We start from the raw sequence: 16,581 nt of genomic DNA, 5'->3' as shown, positions 1-16,581 counted from the left end.
AATTATTCTTAGATCCAGTTTGTCTTATGTCAGTTAATTCCAGGGTATAAAGTGGGATTCAAAGTTCAAGTAACTTTAGCACATGGGTCGATTAAGCGGGATTTTTATGAGCATTCTTATCAGTAACGGCTGCGATAATAATGCCTTAAAGCACACCTAAGAGAGTTTACGAGGTAAGAAATGTCTAATATTGGCGGACGATATCCGCGGAGATTCTTCATTAACACATATTAAAAACGACGTTAGTACTTTTAAACTGTTTCGATATCATTTTAAAGCTTTAAAGTGTACGCTTCACGTTTTAAAATATTTGTTGAAGCTTACTTTGTAGAGACAGAATTTGGGTGATATAATCTTTCTAGATGATGAAAATGTATATTTTTAAATTATAACAAATCTAATTAGATCTTTTTTCGTGGGTAGGAGTGAAACTAATAACAACTGTTCATAACAGCTGCTTTGTTAAATTCAATAAAAACATAATAATTAGTGTGTTTTTACAAAGATGTGCTAATGTGATTAACATTACCCACCAGCAAGAAGAATCCTACATAAATTCACTTTTTTTACTTTCACTTTGCATTTTTTCGAAAATATGGAGTCAATCAAGGAGTCAATGACTGCATTAACTGATTTATTCACAACAAAAATGAGTGAATTTCAACGGGACTTGCACAAGACAGCTTCACCAGTCTCAACATCTTCATTAGCAGCTGAATTCCAACAATTTAAAGGTCTCATACTTTCCCTCTTGAACACTTTGCAGCGACAAGTGGAATTTCTTGCTACTGAAGTAGATAGGCAGGAGATGAAAAGAAGGCATAAGGTTATTTTATTTCACGGTGTGTCTGAACAAAGATCCGAAGATATAAAAACATCTATTACTGGGTTGATAGGTAAACATTTGATGTTGCCTAATTTTTCCTCTTCCAGTATAAAATCTTCATATCGTTTGGGTAAATATGCTGAAAAACCAAGGCCTATAGTAGTAAAATTTGCTGATGTATCGACACGGGACATGGTTTGGTTTGCCAAAGGTAAATTAAAAGGCACCGGTATCACTCAATCCGAGTATCTCACTAAAGAACGCCATAAAGCATTCCTAGAGGCAAGACAGCGATTCGGGGTTAATAAGTGTTGGTCGAGAAGAGGCTGGATCCATATCATAGCGCCGGACGGGTCCCAACACCAAGTTGAAACCAAAGCCGAGGTTGTTGCAATTTCATGTTCCAATAATAAGTCTCCTGTTGTGCAAAACACCATTGCTAAAACATCAGACAAAATTTTGGCTCCCCGAGTCAAACGAGTGGTAAAAAAATAGTTTTCGTTTATGTATTTTTCTCTTATTATTTCTATATTACTTTTGTTGATTTTATTGTAACCATAGTTCTATTTATCATTTAATACCAGTTTACCCTCATATTATTGTATTCTGTTTTGTTGATTCAATTTATGGAAATATTATTTTATTTTTAAGATAGTTAACTTTTATTGAATTCTTTAATAAATCAAAGACTAAAATAATCATGTCAGGACTTTACAGAAATAATTAATTTGAAAAATTTAAGATATTAAACTAATATGTTATGCCATCAGCATAAATTTACTAAAATATAAATCAACAAAATTTCACAAACATTTAGTAGAAATTCACTATTCTTTTACTGTCAAAATAGTTTAATAATCATTTCTTAGACATAAAATAATTGATTTTGTTATTTAGAATAGTACCCAAATATGTGTTAGATACAGGAACTGTCCTATCTATAGACTGATTGTAATCATATGCAGATGTAATATGTGAGTGATTTCTTTTCCATTTTAAAATTAATTAGTGAATATTGATGTCTTAAGGTAGAAATTTAGTTTTTTAATGTAATCATGCAAAAAGTAAAATGATTATTTTGACTTGAAAATTTTCAGTTTAAGTATATCATTGATAATAGTGTATTGATGTCTGTATATACTTTATGTAGATAGTATAAAATTGTAATAAAAGAACCACTAAGTGTAGCCCTTAGGAGCCTTTCATATAATTAATCAAAAATTTCAAGCTTTAGGTTTAACTCATTTTGTGCTTAAAGTTATTTTGTTTGGTATATTATAGGACATCATTGCCCATGTAAGTTTCTAATTATTAAAAAAAGTAATAACTTTTTCAATGGAAAACTTTAAAAATATTTTACTTTTGTGCTTTTTCTAAAATTGTTGCTTTTGTGACTGAGTTTTGTTTTGTAAGTATCTGTCAAATAACATTGTTCGAAGCACAGTTAACTTATGATAAGCGCTTAGTTCGGATTCTTGTACTGTACATAAATTGAATCATTACTGCAACAGCAACAATGCAGTTCATTGATTTTTTTTTTTTCTCCTTTATTGTTTTTTACTATTTTAAAGTGAGATTTTTTTTTTTGAATTTATTTTTTTGTTCTTTTTGATGTCTTTCTTGCAACTGGCGGGAATGTTGTTGTATAAAACCTTGATTTTATTATTATTATTTCATATATATTTATATTTTTATATTATACTGCTATTTTTTTTTTTTTTTTTAATATTTATTTATTAATATTTATACAAATTTATTTTTCTGTATCTTATATATAAATAATGGCTTCGAACGATACTAGTAATAATTCCTTCCTATCTTTATCTTCTATTTCCGAAGGCAGCGACAGCAACGGCAGTATCCCCAGCATCCCATCACTAAATGAAAATCTTAATTCATTCTTCTCGGACGTCCCGAAAAACTTTAATATTATCCATATAAACGCTCAGAGTATTCCAGCACACTATCCTGATTTATTGTCATCTTTCGATAGTAAAGACATACATGCCATCTTAATATCAGAATCATGGCTTAAACCATGCTTACAGTCAACCTCCTACTCACTGCCGGGATTTCACTTGATTAGAAATGATCGTACTGGACGGGTTGGTGGGGGTGTTGCAATTTATTTGCGTGCCCATATTCCTTTTTCAATTGTAAGTACATCACTACCACAGGACAACGCATATGCGGAACATTTATTTATCGAAGTGATATTAAATCATACCAAACTACTTCTTGGGGTTTTTTACAGTCCTAACCTTACAGTTGACTATTTCTCGTCATTTGAAATCCTGGTCGATCAATTTATGCCCTCTTATGAGCATACTTTGATAATGGGAGACTTTAACACTTGTCTTTTTAAAAACGATAGTCGAGCGTCTCGTTTACAAAGTTTAGTAAATTCAACTAATTTAAACATTTTACCTCTAGCACCAACTCATCACTTTCCACATTCTAATCCTTCTCTTCTTGATTTAATTTTAGTATCTTCCATTGACCATGTCGCGAGGCATGGCCAATGTCCTGCGCTAGCATTCTCCTATCATGATCTTCTTTACGTATCTTACAAAGTTAGACCTCCTAAAGCAAAATCAAGAATTCTTCTGCAGCGCAATTTTGGAGGTATGGATTCGGAGCGGTTAACTGAAGATGCCAGTAAAATTGACTGGACTGTCATTGATAATGCTCGAACAGTAGATGAACAAATTACTATTTTTAATTCTTTTTTAATAACTCTTTATGATACTCATGCACCAGTCCGACCGGTTAGAATTAAACATCTTCCTGCACCATGTCTTACTGCGGACATAAAGAAACTGCAGGAAAAAAAACATATCGCTAAGAGTAAATATATTTCTGACGGAAGTGAGGCAAATAGAAATAAATATGTGAGAGCTCGTAATCGCTGCAACAGGGTTTGTAGAGATAGTCAACGACGCCATATCTATAAATCAGTAATCGAAGAAGATGATCCAGCTAAAGTCTGGAAATTTCTTAAATCCCTTGGAGTCGGTAAAACAAAACATACAGTTAATCCAACAAATTTAGATTTAAATTCTCTTAATCAACATTTCACTTCTTCTAGTACAATCGATAGTACGAATAAATTGAAAACATTAATTGATCTTTCCTCTTTACCCGCTCCACAGACTCCTCCTTTTAAATTTAGTCAATTCACTGTATGTGATGTTAAGAGAAATATTATCGCTATTAAGTCGGGTGCAGTCGGCGCTGACTGCATTAGTCGTAAAATGATCATTCCTATAATAGATCTATTAGCTCCTGTAATTACATCCATTTTAAATCGTTCCATTCTCCACGGTGATTTCCCTTCCATTTGGAAAGATGCCCAAATTCTCCCATTACCAAAAAAATCTAATCCGTCTTCCTTTTCCGATTATCGTCCGATTTCTATCCTTCCATTGTTATCTAAAGTGCTAGAACGCCTTGTACATAAACAACTAAGCACATTCCTTTCAAAACACAATTTCCTAAACTCCTTACAGTCCGGCTTTCGCCATGGTCATAGTACGACTACTGCTCTAGTCAAGATCACCGATGACATCAGACATGGCATGGATGATCGGAAGATAACGGTGCTGACATTATTAGATTTTAGTAATGCCTTCGGCACTGTTGATTTTGACATTTTACTTGCATCACTGACTTCTCTTAACATATCTCCTGAGGTAATTGATTGGTTTCGTTCTTACTTGTGCGGACGCCGACAGCGCATTCGAATAGATGATTCATATTCTGAATGGTCTTTCACTAGTGCTGGCGTCCCACAAGGTGGCGTGTTGTCCCCTCTCCTTTTTTCAATTTTTATTAATACCATCTGTCTTAAAATTTCTTCTCTCTATCACCTGTATGCAGACGACTTACAAATCTACTCACAAGGTACTCTCACTGAGCTACCCAATACCATCCAGAACATTAATAACGATCTTGAGCAAATTTCAGTTTGGAGCAAACATTTTGGACTTACTATAAATCCTTTAAAGAGTCAAGCAATTGTTATCGGTAGTCCTAGAATACTGTCGAAAATTGACTTAGCACATATGCCCACTATAATGATCGATGGAACTTCCATTCCATTTAGGGAATCTGTTAGGAATTTGGGTGTAGTTATTGATAAGCATTTGTCTTGGGAACCCCAAATAGGAGAGATAAGTAAAAAGATTTATGCTGCTTCTGCATCTCTGCGTAGGCTGCGCAATTTCCTACCAATACCTACCAAAATTGCGCTGGCAAACTCACTCCTATTACCAATTCTCGATTATGCTGATATTTGTTATCTCGACATTAAAGAGGAGCAACTGAATAAACTTGAGCGACTTCAAAACCTTTGCATTAGGTTCATATTTGGTATACGTAAATATGATCATATTTCTGAATTTCGTGATAAGCTCAAGTGGCTCCCTATCCGCCTTCGCAGGAATACTCATATACTTCATCTTCTCTATTCCGTGCTGTTTAATCCTTCTACTCCTCCTTATCTGAAGAAACAATTCAGGTTTCTACATGATGTTCACTCACTTTCCCTACGTTCCCAGAAAAATCTATTACTTGAAATTCCTCCTCACTCTTCTTCTTTTCTGACTAACTCCTTCACTATTAAAGCTGCCCGACTATGGAATTCCTTACCAATTGAGGTCAGGCATGCCAAAACCTTACAAAAATTTAAAACTTCACTTAAAAACCACTATATGAATATTTAATTTAGCCTTTGTTTTATACTTTTACTTTTCAAAATACTTTATGTATAAATATTATATCTGTGATTTGTATGTATATATATATATATATGTTATTTATTGTTTATTATTATATTTATTTATATAAATATTTATTTGTAGTATATATATACATATATATGTATATGTATTTTATTTTTATTTCTACTATTAAACAATGTCCTGCAATTTAATGCACCACCCACCATCTTTTTTATACAACTCCAACGACCAAAGGTTGCCTGGAAGAGATCGCTTTAAGCGATAAGGCCGCCTTATTGTACATGTGTTTCAATGTATTTTGTATATAATTTTTGTAAATTTTTTATGTGCAATAAAGTATATTGTATTGTATTGTAGATTTACTAAGTACGTTTAAGTAACAATTATTAAGTAGTAATTATTGTATTATTATAAATACTTAGGCATAAAGAATATTAGTGCGACAGAATTTAAAAATATTAGTCATAATTTCTTATTTGCACAATTTACAAATTTAAAAATGATAAAAAGAAATACCTTCAGGTTCAAAAATACTTCAATATATCAGCATGATATCAAAGATCGTCATGTACAGTGATAATATATGTACCTATGTGCTACGAACACAGTGATAAGGGTGCGGGTGACCCTGATTAATTCCTGTGAGGGATGAGCCCTTACAATATGAGCAAAATCTCTGAAACTACGTCTCCTCCAACGTTCTCGCACTCTTCTTAAATATCTTGTTATTCACTAGTAAATCCTCTGTCCTCGTTTTTATACGACGTGAAATATAGAAACCGCACTATCATGGCGGAGTAGGTTACTTTAGGCGGCAGTTATACAACATATGTAGATACTGTACTACTAAGGCCTGATTATCTCAGCGGGTTAAATTCAGTATTTACAATTGAAGGATAACGATACATTAAGAATGCAGAAAACAAATACATATATATTCTAAAAAACGTATAAATGTTTTACGTTATAATTCACTACGGCTATAAAAACCGTAGACACATTTCGGAATGATTTTCTTTCGTCTCCTGGGATCAGCCTGGAAATTTATTTACAGAACGGGAATTTTGATCTCAGCCTCCCATAAAATAAGAAGAAAATTCTGCGGCGTTTGAGTTTACGAACGCGATACGAATTATTGCTATAAAACCTCACTCAAACATGAAATAATTTGTGATAAAACCTACCAAATCCGAAACGTTATGTACGAGTATATCTAGGAAAAAATATTTTTACATATATCTATTTATGTTTAGTGCACTCTGTTCCCACTATAATAGTACAATAAAATATCAATAATATGTTGTATTGGCAACCATCGTTCATGATTAAATTCATCATATCTCAATAGATGTAATCTTATACAATTATAACATTTGAGAACTAGCGCTCAGAGTGTTTGCTGCAGTGACAACTTATGTTAATGTTGTCCGTACTGTTTAAATGTATTATTAGTTAACAGAAATGATGTAAAAAGGAGAGATTCAGACGATCGTAAATCTGTCTCCAGAGTCTCAGAGACACCGCAATAAATGCTTTGTCATTTGTCTCGGACGTCAACTAACCGCGACAAGTATTTACAACTACGATAACGTCACAATGTACACAAAGTCAGTCCAAATCGACCGTCAATCAGTGTTTTCGGTTCCGATCAATTTTACGATAATGTTGGACTTTCATAGGAACTTTATAGCAAGTAATACATTTTTATCTCTTAAATATTTTTGATTTTGTTCGTAGAATATGATGATGATCTTTGAAATATTATTATAATTATTACTGAATGGTCACTGTATATAAGTCATCTAAACTTTTAAACTAATTTAGTATTTACTATGTCTGCCTTATTCTCGTTTTATTTCTCAAATATAACCTGTACTGAAAGTGGTGTGCAAAATTTATATAATTCACACACACACATTTATATAATTTATATAGTCACATTGAAACAGTTTTCTAAGCTAGCTAAAGCTAACTAAAGAGGAATGTACTAATGACCGGACGGTGTTCGACCACATTACTACAACCCCCAAAAAGTTCTCCATCTAATGACTTTCATAAATTATTGTTTTAGACTCGAATTAAACATACAACTATTTTATTACAATTTCACATGTTATACAAATAACTAACACATAAGTGTTATAATTGCTTTGAAAATTATTAACATCCAAATCTATGGAATTGTGTACTGGGATCGACTTCGTCACTTAACAGTTTTGCATAAAAAAGTGTACGATTTTGATAAGTGGATGATTTTTTATAATATGTCCATTATAAATTATACAACAAAATGACTATGTAAAATAACTCAATACTGACCTGGTTTCTCATTAATACATTATAGTAAATACGTATATTTCTAAACATGGATTGTCAACCACATCTTAGATCTAATTAAACCGCAAATTTCTTCTGAAACTGGCTGAAGGCTGAAGCTAAACAAACTCTATCGAAGTACGCCTAACACGTACGGAACTTTGAAAGGTTCAGATTCATAAAGCTCTGAATACTATGAGAACTTACTTACACCTCAACTTTTATTGCGTATCTTTTGTCTTAATTGTGATGTTATAAACTATATATAATATACGATACTCTTCATATAAATTGAATTATATTAACTTCAATAGAATATTTCTTGTTTAAAGAAATATGTGCATCTTGCTGAATAATGTTCGTGATTGTTAAAATAGCTTAATTGGCCAGACCAGTCTTTTATATCATTACAGATATAGCATACATTTTAAATTAATATGAATGTCATACATATTACGGAATAATTACATGAATAGTTAGTTTAATATATCTTATTCACACAAGCAATTGTACATTCTATGAAAATAGATCGTATTGGATAAGTTTATAATCCAAAATCCAAATTCCCTTAAAAACAACATTTTAGACACAACTAACGACTAACTACAATACAAGGCACATGACTAGGTAATCTACATTGAGGCGCACTTCATTGACATTACAAAGAGAGCTGAACAGCGATATCCATTGTGTGGTTGGATATTGGTTTGGCATGGTGTGCCATTGGTGTGGCAATAGAAGGTTAAAATATGATTTTTGGAATTCTTGTCTGTCTGTCTGTTGTGACTCTTTAACTCAAAAACTACTGGACAGATTTAAATGAAACTTCTTTTGTTGCATAGCTATTAGTCTTTGGCAACATATAGGCTATAATTTATTTTGATAGTGCGAATACCTGATGTGAGACCCTAGCAGCCCGCCTAATCTATAAGAGATATCAATACAACGAATAAGGAAAAATTATTCAACGTGATGAGCATTTTCTGTTGACATAAAAAAAATTGGATCCAATGTGAAACCCCAGTCACCCAGCTAAACTTTATTACATATAATTCGTCAGTCGTCTTAAAATAAATTATTCTACGTAATAAACATTTGTTTTGACGTTTACGTAATACCATAATTATTATTTAAAATGGTTCAACACCAAATGATATAAATTTAAGTAAATATTTTTAATAAATATATACAAATTAAATAAAATTTAAAAAGAAAATCCATAAATCATCATCATCAAACATATATGTGTATCACAGATAAAAAAAATTACATTCTTATAATTTTGAGGCCCGTTGTGGCGCAGTGGCACAAGCACCGGACTGTATACACGACAGGTTCTGAGTTCGATTCCTACTTGAAGAAATGAAATATTTAATATTTTCATTTCTTCAAGTAGGAAGAGGTTTCCTCACTCTGGAAGGAGGCAAAAGTAATTTTATAATATCAAAACAATATACGAAATATCTTCTTTTTTATAAAAATTAATCGCTGAATGTGTTGCTAAGCGCAAATCTCGAGAGCAGCTGAACCGATTTCGGTAATTCTTTTTTTATAATACTCCTTGAAGTACGAGGATGGTTCTAACGGACAGAAAAAAAATAAAATTTACTAGAAAAGGTCCAAAAACATGACTTTTCTATATTCCCATACAAAAGATTCGTATTAATATCTACTTAAAAGTCAATTTGAACTTTAATACACTACTATAAAGCTTAAATGTTAGTAGCTGGATTCCTGGAAGGCAAAACAATTGAGTGACGTTAGTATCGTATAAATATTATAGCCCAAGAACCCAGAGCTGCCAGACCGACGTCATTTTAGCAAAGGTGAAATTTTGAGGACTATTAGTCTTACATGTAGTTAAGACGGTATGCTTACTCACTAACTTGAAAATGGGATCCTTTCAGAGGTAGAGAAAAATAACGGTATATCTCTTTTTGGAAAAATGATAAAGCCATCGGATTGATCTGGTTGCTTAGGGTCTGGGGCTAATAATATATTATAAATTTTTGATTTACTTTAATGTAATTCGCCCCAATTTTAAAGAACCTTTATGACGTCTGGCAGAAGTAAAGGTCCACGTGAAAGAATGTGAAATATACATTTTGTACTTTAAAACATGTATAAAAACTCTCTTCCTTACTTAAGGGAGCGTTTTCAATTGACACTTCCAAGTGAAAGACCTGTACGCTCATGTGTAACTCTAAGAAAGCTTGAGTGCCCTATATTTAATATCTCTTTCTATGAAAAATCCTTCTCAGTTCAAGCAGTGCGCTTATGGAACTCACTACCTAACTCTATACTGTCGGGCAATCCATCTCTAAATACTATTAAAATCAAATTAAAACAACATTTCTTAATCTCAATTAGAATCTTTAGTAGTCGCTTTGTCTTTTTTTTATTAATTTTCTTTTTCTGTTTCAACTCTTTTATGTCATTGTATATATTTATGTAGGTATAGTAATATTGATTAATATTATGTATATTTGTATGTAGGTTTATTATTATTATTAACATTATATTAAAACTAGCGACCCTCTTGCGGCTTCGCCCGCTTTAACTACTGGATTATTCATGTAATGTATGTTTGCAAAGCACTTAAGATAGTGTGAAAATTAATTAAACCCTAATGCAACCCGCATTTTTGTAGTTTCAATAAGGATTTTCCAATTGTTTTACACAGCAAGGATTTTTTAGTAGGTACCGTAATTTCAAATCTGTGCTAATAATCTTTTCAAGTACTTATTAAAATATATTTAAATGACTATTTTTAGATAGTTAAATGACTATTTTTAAACGGAAGAAATTATAAACAAAAACCTACCTACTAATAATTACTACAAAAAATGTGTATATGTGTATTCAACTCCAATTATCCAATACGTGCAAACGCATCTAACTAAATCTTCGTTGCTATAGCTGCCTGCCTGTGAGGAAAATTAAATAGAATGCATGGGCCGGGAATCGAACCCGGGCCGCCCGCGTGGCAGGCGAGCATTCTACCATTGAACCACCGATGCGTGTAAGGCAAGCGGGCACGGCGGACGCATGGCGAGTGGCGAGCCGTTTCGCAGCAAGGATTTTTTTGATATTGTAACAACTTCTAAAGCACTTATTAAAATGAAAAACAGTATAAGACAGTTTTGGTCTACATTAAATAGCCAACGTAACTAATGTACTTATTTATATGCTGAGAGTAAGGGATACTCTTATCCTTGAGTATCTTAACTTGAGTAACATACAGCTGATGTGTCAACGGCGGGATGTGTCAACAATGAAATGCGTTTTTCTGTAAAACTATTCGCAATTTCGAAATATTGTACAAAGAAAATTTTATCTTCGTTTAACGTAGAAAATTTATAAAGTATTTTTAAGGATAAGGATTAATACCATTATGGAAAAATATCCCTCACAATAAAAAATATATTGAAATTATTATTTTTAGACAGAAAAATGATCACTACACGTTATTCTTAAAAGATACGAATATGCTCTCGCGGATTTTTTTGTAGATCTTATTAAGAGGAACAATACTCCAGTACATTTTTTCATGTAGTACTTACCATTAGAGCAGCGCATGCGCCAAAGTGTCTCAACGGGTAGGACTTTATACACATTTATCGTATTTATGTTAATTTACATAAGAATGTACAAATAATAAACTATATATAAACCTTCCCTGAGAAATACTCGACCTAATGGTGAAAACCGCATCCAAATCCGTTGGGTGGTTTAGAAGAAGAAGAGTTAGAAAGTTCAGACAGACACAAAAAGCGACTTTGTTTTATAAGATATAGGATAGGATAGGATATAAAAAAAATCAATAAGATATGTAAATATCTTTACACTTTAAAATATTCCACATTAATATTCCAATTATGGCATGAAATTATTTGAGCATCAAAATCGGCTTATTAACGCTGAAATTTATAATGAATTGGCCTACATTTCGTAGCAGAAGATAATTTATACGAATTACTCAATTGCAAATTATTTTATAAATATCTTAACGAATCACGTATTAGAATTACATAATATAATAATTCTCCAAAGAGAATATAGAAGGCGGCTAATAAAGTTAGTATAGGTAGTCGTTGCCGGCGGCTTTGCTTCTTAGTTTGCGCAAGTCAAGCACATTTAATAAATGAATTAGACATTTAATAGAAAACCAATACATTATACATAATTTATATAATTTTTAGGGTTCCGTATCTCATAAAGTAAAGATCCCTTATAGAATTACTTGGTTGCCCCTTATAGAATTACTTGGTTGCCCCCCGTGTGTGCCCGTCTGTCAAGGCCAATTTTCTCGAGATCTCGTGGAAGTATCAAGGTAAAATAAATATTGTATATTTAAGTCTATGGTCTATTGAAGCACCGACAAACGTCGCACTTTGCCTTAAAATCATTTAAGTGTAAAATATTTTCCCGTAGTGGGAATCGAACTGCCAACTATCATGTGAACAATTAGACAGTGCACTGAGCTACAATTCTTCTTAATTTAATCTTGTAAATAGTAGAGTAGGCGGAGAAAATGGTGTTAATACATTCCATTTCCCACGAACTGTCGAATTTTCGAAGCAATGCGTTGATATCCGTTTAAATCCGGAGATATTAGGATTTTTCAAAAAAACCGCATGGCCGTGAAAAACTAAACGGAGAGTCGGAGAAGATCAAGCTAGGTATCATTCGACGCGGCGTGACTTCCCAAGCCGAAATCTGGAAACAGCTGTAAGATCCGTCTCTTAGTTTGTAAAATATTAAGAGAAATTTGAAAAATAACCTCCGAAATCGAGTGAAAAGGCCTATTATTTCGTGTGGCGCCATTTTTAAAGCGGTGACCCCCCTTTTTCTGTCTACCATCTTGTGAGAAAGGCCACCCCCCACGCCTGTGACAATTTCGGGATTTTTATCTCCACAAAATCCGGAGATATTAGGATTTTTGAAAAAACCGCATGGTCGGAAAAATTTAAACGGAGAGTTGGAGAAGATACAGTGAGGCATCATTCGACGCGGCGCGACTTCTCAAGCCGAAATCTGGAAACTGCTGGAAGATCCGTCTAATAAAACTGAAAAACTGTAAGTAAACCAGTAACTTAAAAAATACAAACTTTAGACTAAATTTTTTAAAATTTTTCAGTGACATCCCCTAAAAAACTTTTTGTATTTGGGTGCCCTGGTTTATTAAGATTATATTTTGAAAATTTCAGATTTTTCGGATAATTAATTATAAAGTTACAGGCATTGCTACACTTTCGGAACGAAAATATTTTAAACCGGAAGTGCAAAGTGTAGAAACGCAAATTTCTATAGGTTCCCGTTGTTGGATTCTAATGAGACTTGGCAGAAGCCATTTTTTTCGGAAGATCTACATTCAGGAAAAACCGCATTCAAATTGCTCCACAAATAAAAAAGGTCAATCCGGAATCCACACTCGCAACTCGAACTTATAGAAATTTTCAAGCCGACATTCCACTACATATAGCCATAGTGTATAAAAATACGTGTTTTAGTCAATATTATAAATTATTTATTTTATTTTATTTTACACTCTAAGTCTGTTTTAAATTTTGCTGTGTAATTGACCTAGATATTAATCTACTTAACTTATATTAATTTAATTTATTTTAATTAATTAATAGACAAAACTGTATTAAGAGTTATTTGACTGCCTGTGGCACTGTACACCACAGAGTATTGTAAAACACTATTATATAATTTTATATAATTTATAAAATAATTTATTAATTACTGTTTTGACGGTCTGTGGCACCATACACCACAGACTATACTAGTGACTAATTATTAAAGAAAAATTATTTTACACTTATTAAAACTTAAAATAGACTATACAGAACTAACTAATTATAATATACACACACACACACATACTAACTGTAATCAATAAAAACTTGGTAGGAGTACATCTTTATATATTTACACATCTTTATATACAATTTTAAAACTCTGACACGGTAGGCCTAGGGGAGAAAATTAGATTTTTATTAAAAAATCTCTTAGTTCTCTCCACCCAAAATATATATATATATATATATATATATATATATATATATATATATATATATATATAGCAGCAGTCCTCCTAGCAGTCTTGATTCTTATTGACGCTGAGAGGCTCTTTACACCGCTCAGACCAATTGACAAACTTAGTAAGTCCCTCTGTGAAGACAATATGTTTGGTTTTCGCACACCAGCCAAAACAAATATGCAGACCAACGAAGACGGCCCCTCGAGGACCACCGAGGAGATCGTTACCCTGGAGTCCCCACCATCCGCCGCCCCTGCAACCCAACAAGCGCTCTCTAGCCCCCTAACCGCTCCCATTCACTCCTAAAAGCAGGAAATCAAGCCTCTTTCACAACATGACAGGAAAACCAAGAGAGCCGAGGCTACTATAAGTCCATTAAGTAAACGGGTCTACGTGAGCAGGATAGCTGAAGCAAAAGCATGCCTAACTAAAGCCAAACTACACCTAGGCAACTCACGATACCTAAAGACGGATATAAAAGCCGAAGTTACGAACGTGTTAGAATCATGATAGTAGATAATATAAATAAAGATAAATTGGAATAATTGTCTAAATGGATAAGAGGATTGTCGTATCGAACAAACATCAGAAGCGGTTGATAGCTGTAAGTAATGTTATCTACCTTTTAAAAGATCTGAAGCTTGGAGCAGTGCCGTGGACTTGTGACCACATCTGTAGGCTTAAGGGATCCCTTTACAGTACTAACACTCGCCTTTCACTGCTCCAGCCCAGTGTAATTACATATAACTTACCTGTACTATACTTACCACATTTGCAATCACAGTAATATTTGATTATATTGATGATAAATCTATTAACATTTATAATTAAGATAGCCGAGGATATATAATACATTTACAATAATACTATAAGTCAAATATTATCGTAATTCCATTGTTTTATATCACCAGCCAGCAAATCATAGGCAGATGTATCAAACTACAAATCCTAGACAAGTGTCCATTATCTATATCTATATCCTATCCTATATCTTATAAAACAAAGTCACTTTTCGTGTCTGTCTGAACTTTCTAACTCTTCTTCTTCTAAACCACCCAACGGATTTTTATGCGGTTTTCATCATTAGGTCGAGTATTTCTCAGGGAAGGTTTATATATAGTTTATTATTTGTACATTCTTATGTAAATTAACATAAATACGATAAATGTGTCTAAAGTCCTACCCGTTGAGACACTTTCGCGCATGCGCTGCTTTAATGGTAAGTACTACATGAAAATAATGTACTGGAGTATTGTTCCTCTTAATAAGATCTACAAAAAAGTCCGCCAGAGCATATTTTTATCTTTTAAGGATAACGTGTAGTGATCATATTTCTGTCTAATAATAGTAATTTCAATATATTTTTTATTGTGAGGGATATTTTTCCATAATGATATTAATCCTTATCCTTTAAAATACTTTATTAATTTTCTACGTTAAACGAAGATAAAATTTGCTTTTTACACTATTTCGAAATTGCGAATAGTTTTAGAGAAAAACGCATTTAATTATTGACACATCACGCCGTTCACACATCAACTGTAACGAGTCAAGTTTCACTTATCCCTTACTCTCAGCATATAAATAAGTATATTAGTTACGTTGGCCATTTAATGTAGACCAAAACTGTCTTTTCTGTTTTTCATTTTAATAAGTACTTTAGAAGTTGTTACAATATCAAAAAATCCTTGCTGCGAAACGCGCCTCGCGACGTTATGCTTATACAAGCGAGTCCGCCGCGCCCGCCTGCCTTACACGCATCGGTGGTTCAGTGGTAGAATGCTCACCTGTCACGCGGGCAGCCCGGGTTCAATTCCCGGCCGATGCATTCTATTTAATTTTCGTCACAGGCAGCCACGTAGTGTTTACTTTTCATCAGGGACAGAATACCCTCTTCAGCATTAACCACAAGCTCGAAAAAAAAAACCCGCCTGCCTTTATAGCAACGAAGATTTAGATGCGTTTGCACGTATTGGATAATTCGAGTTGAATGTATTATTTAATGTCATTTAACTATCTAAAAATAGTAATTTAAATATATTTTAATAAGTACTTGAAAAGATTAGTAGCACAGAATTAAAATTACGGTACCTACTAAAAAATCCTTGCTGTGTAAAACAATTGGAAAATCCTTATTGAAACTACGAAAATGCGGGTTGCATTAGGGTTTAATTAATTTTCACATTATCTTAAGTGCTCTGCAAACATACATTATATGAATAATCCAGTAGTAAAAGCGGGCGAAGCCGCAATAGGGTCGCTAGTATATAATAAAACTGTAAAGGGGGTAAAATCTGTACATTGAATATAAACTAAAAAAAACACTTCAGGGGGACTCAATACAACTAATAGAAGGTAAAAATATGATTTTTGGAATTCTTGTCTGTCTGTCTGTTGTGACTCTTTAACTCAAAAACTACTGGACAGATTTAAATGAAACTTCTTTTGTTGCATAGCTATTAGTCTTCGGCAACATATAGGCTATAATTTATTTTGATAGTCCGAATACCTGATGTGAAACCCTAGCAGCCCGCCTAATCTATAAGAGATATCAATACAACGAATTAGGAAAAGTTATTCAACGTGATGAGCATTTTCTGTTGACATAAAAAAAAATTGGATCCAATGTGGAACCCCAGTCACCCAGC

General features: G+C 33.0%; 1 protein-coding gene and 1 non-coding gene across 2 annotated transcripts; both read left to right on the top strand.

The window, feature by feature from the left end:
- The first annotated feature begins 413 nt into the window (after nucleotides 1–413).
- LOC146531796 (uncharacterized) lies at nucleotides 414–2,365 on the top strand. The gene has a single exon (XM_085198100.1). The coding sequence runs from the start codon at nucleotides 596–598 to the stop codon at nucleotides 1,319–1,321; it is 726 nt and encodes a 241-aa protein (XP_085054226.1). The 5' UTR covers nucleotides 414–595; the 3' UTR covers nucleotides 1,322–2,365.
- Nucleotides 2,366–15,690: 13,325 nt separating this feature from the next.
- Nucleotides 15,691–15,761, top strand: TRNAD-GUC (transfer RNA aspartic acid (anticodon GUC)). Its single transcript has one exon. It is a non-coding gene; the product is annotated as a tRNA-Asp (tRNA).
- The last annotated feature ends 820 nt before the right edge of the window (nucleotides 15,762–16,581 follow it).

Source organism: Heliconius melpomene, chromosome 15, assembly GCF_056956725.1.
Source record: "Heliconius melpomene rosina isolate 202511_hmr_F chromosome 15, ASM5695672v1, whole genome shotgun sequence".
Taxonomy (NCBI): Eukaryota; Metazoa; Arthropoda; class Insecta; order Lepidoptera; family Nymphalidae; genus Heliconius; species Heliconius melpomene.
Note: the sequence above shows the minus strand (reverse complement) of the source record. Positions and strands in the feature narration are given on the sequence as shown.

Excerpts from the sequence above, each read along its gene's own strand:
- LOC146531796 (XM_085198100.1), top strand. The coding sequence starts at position 596 with ATGGAGTCAATCAAGGAGTCAATGACTGCATTAACTGATTTATTCACA.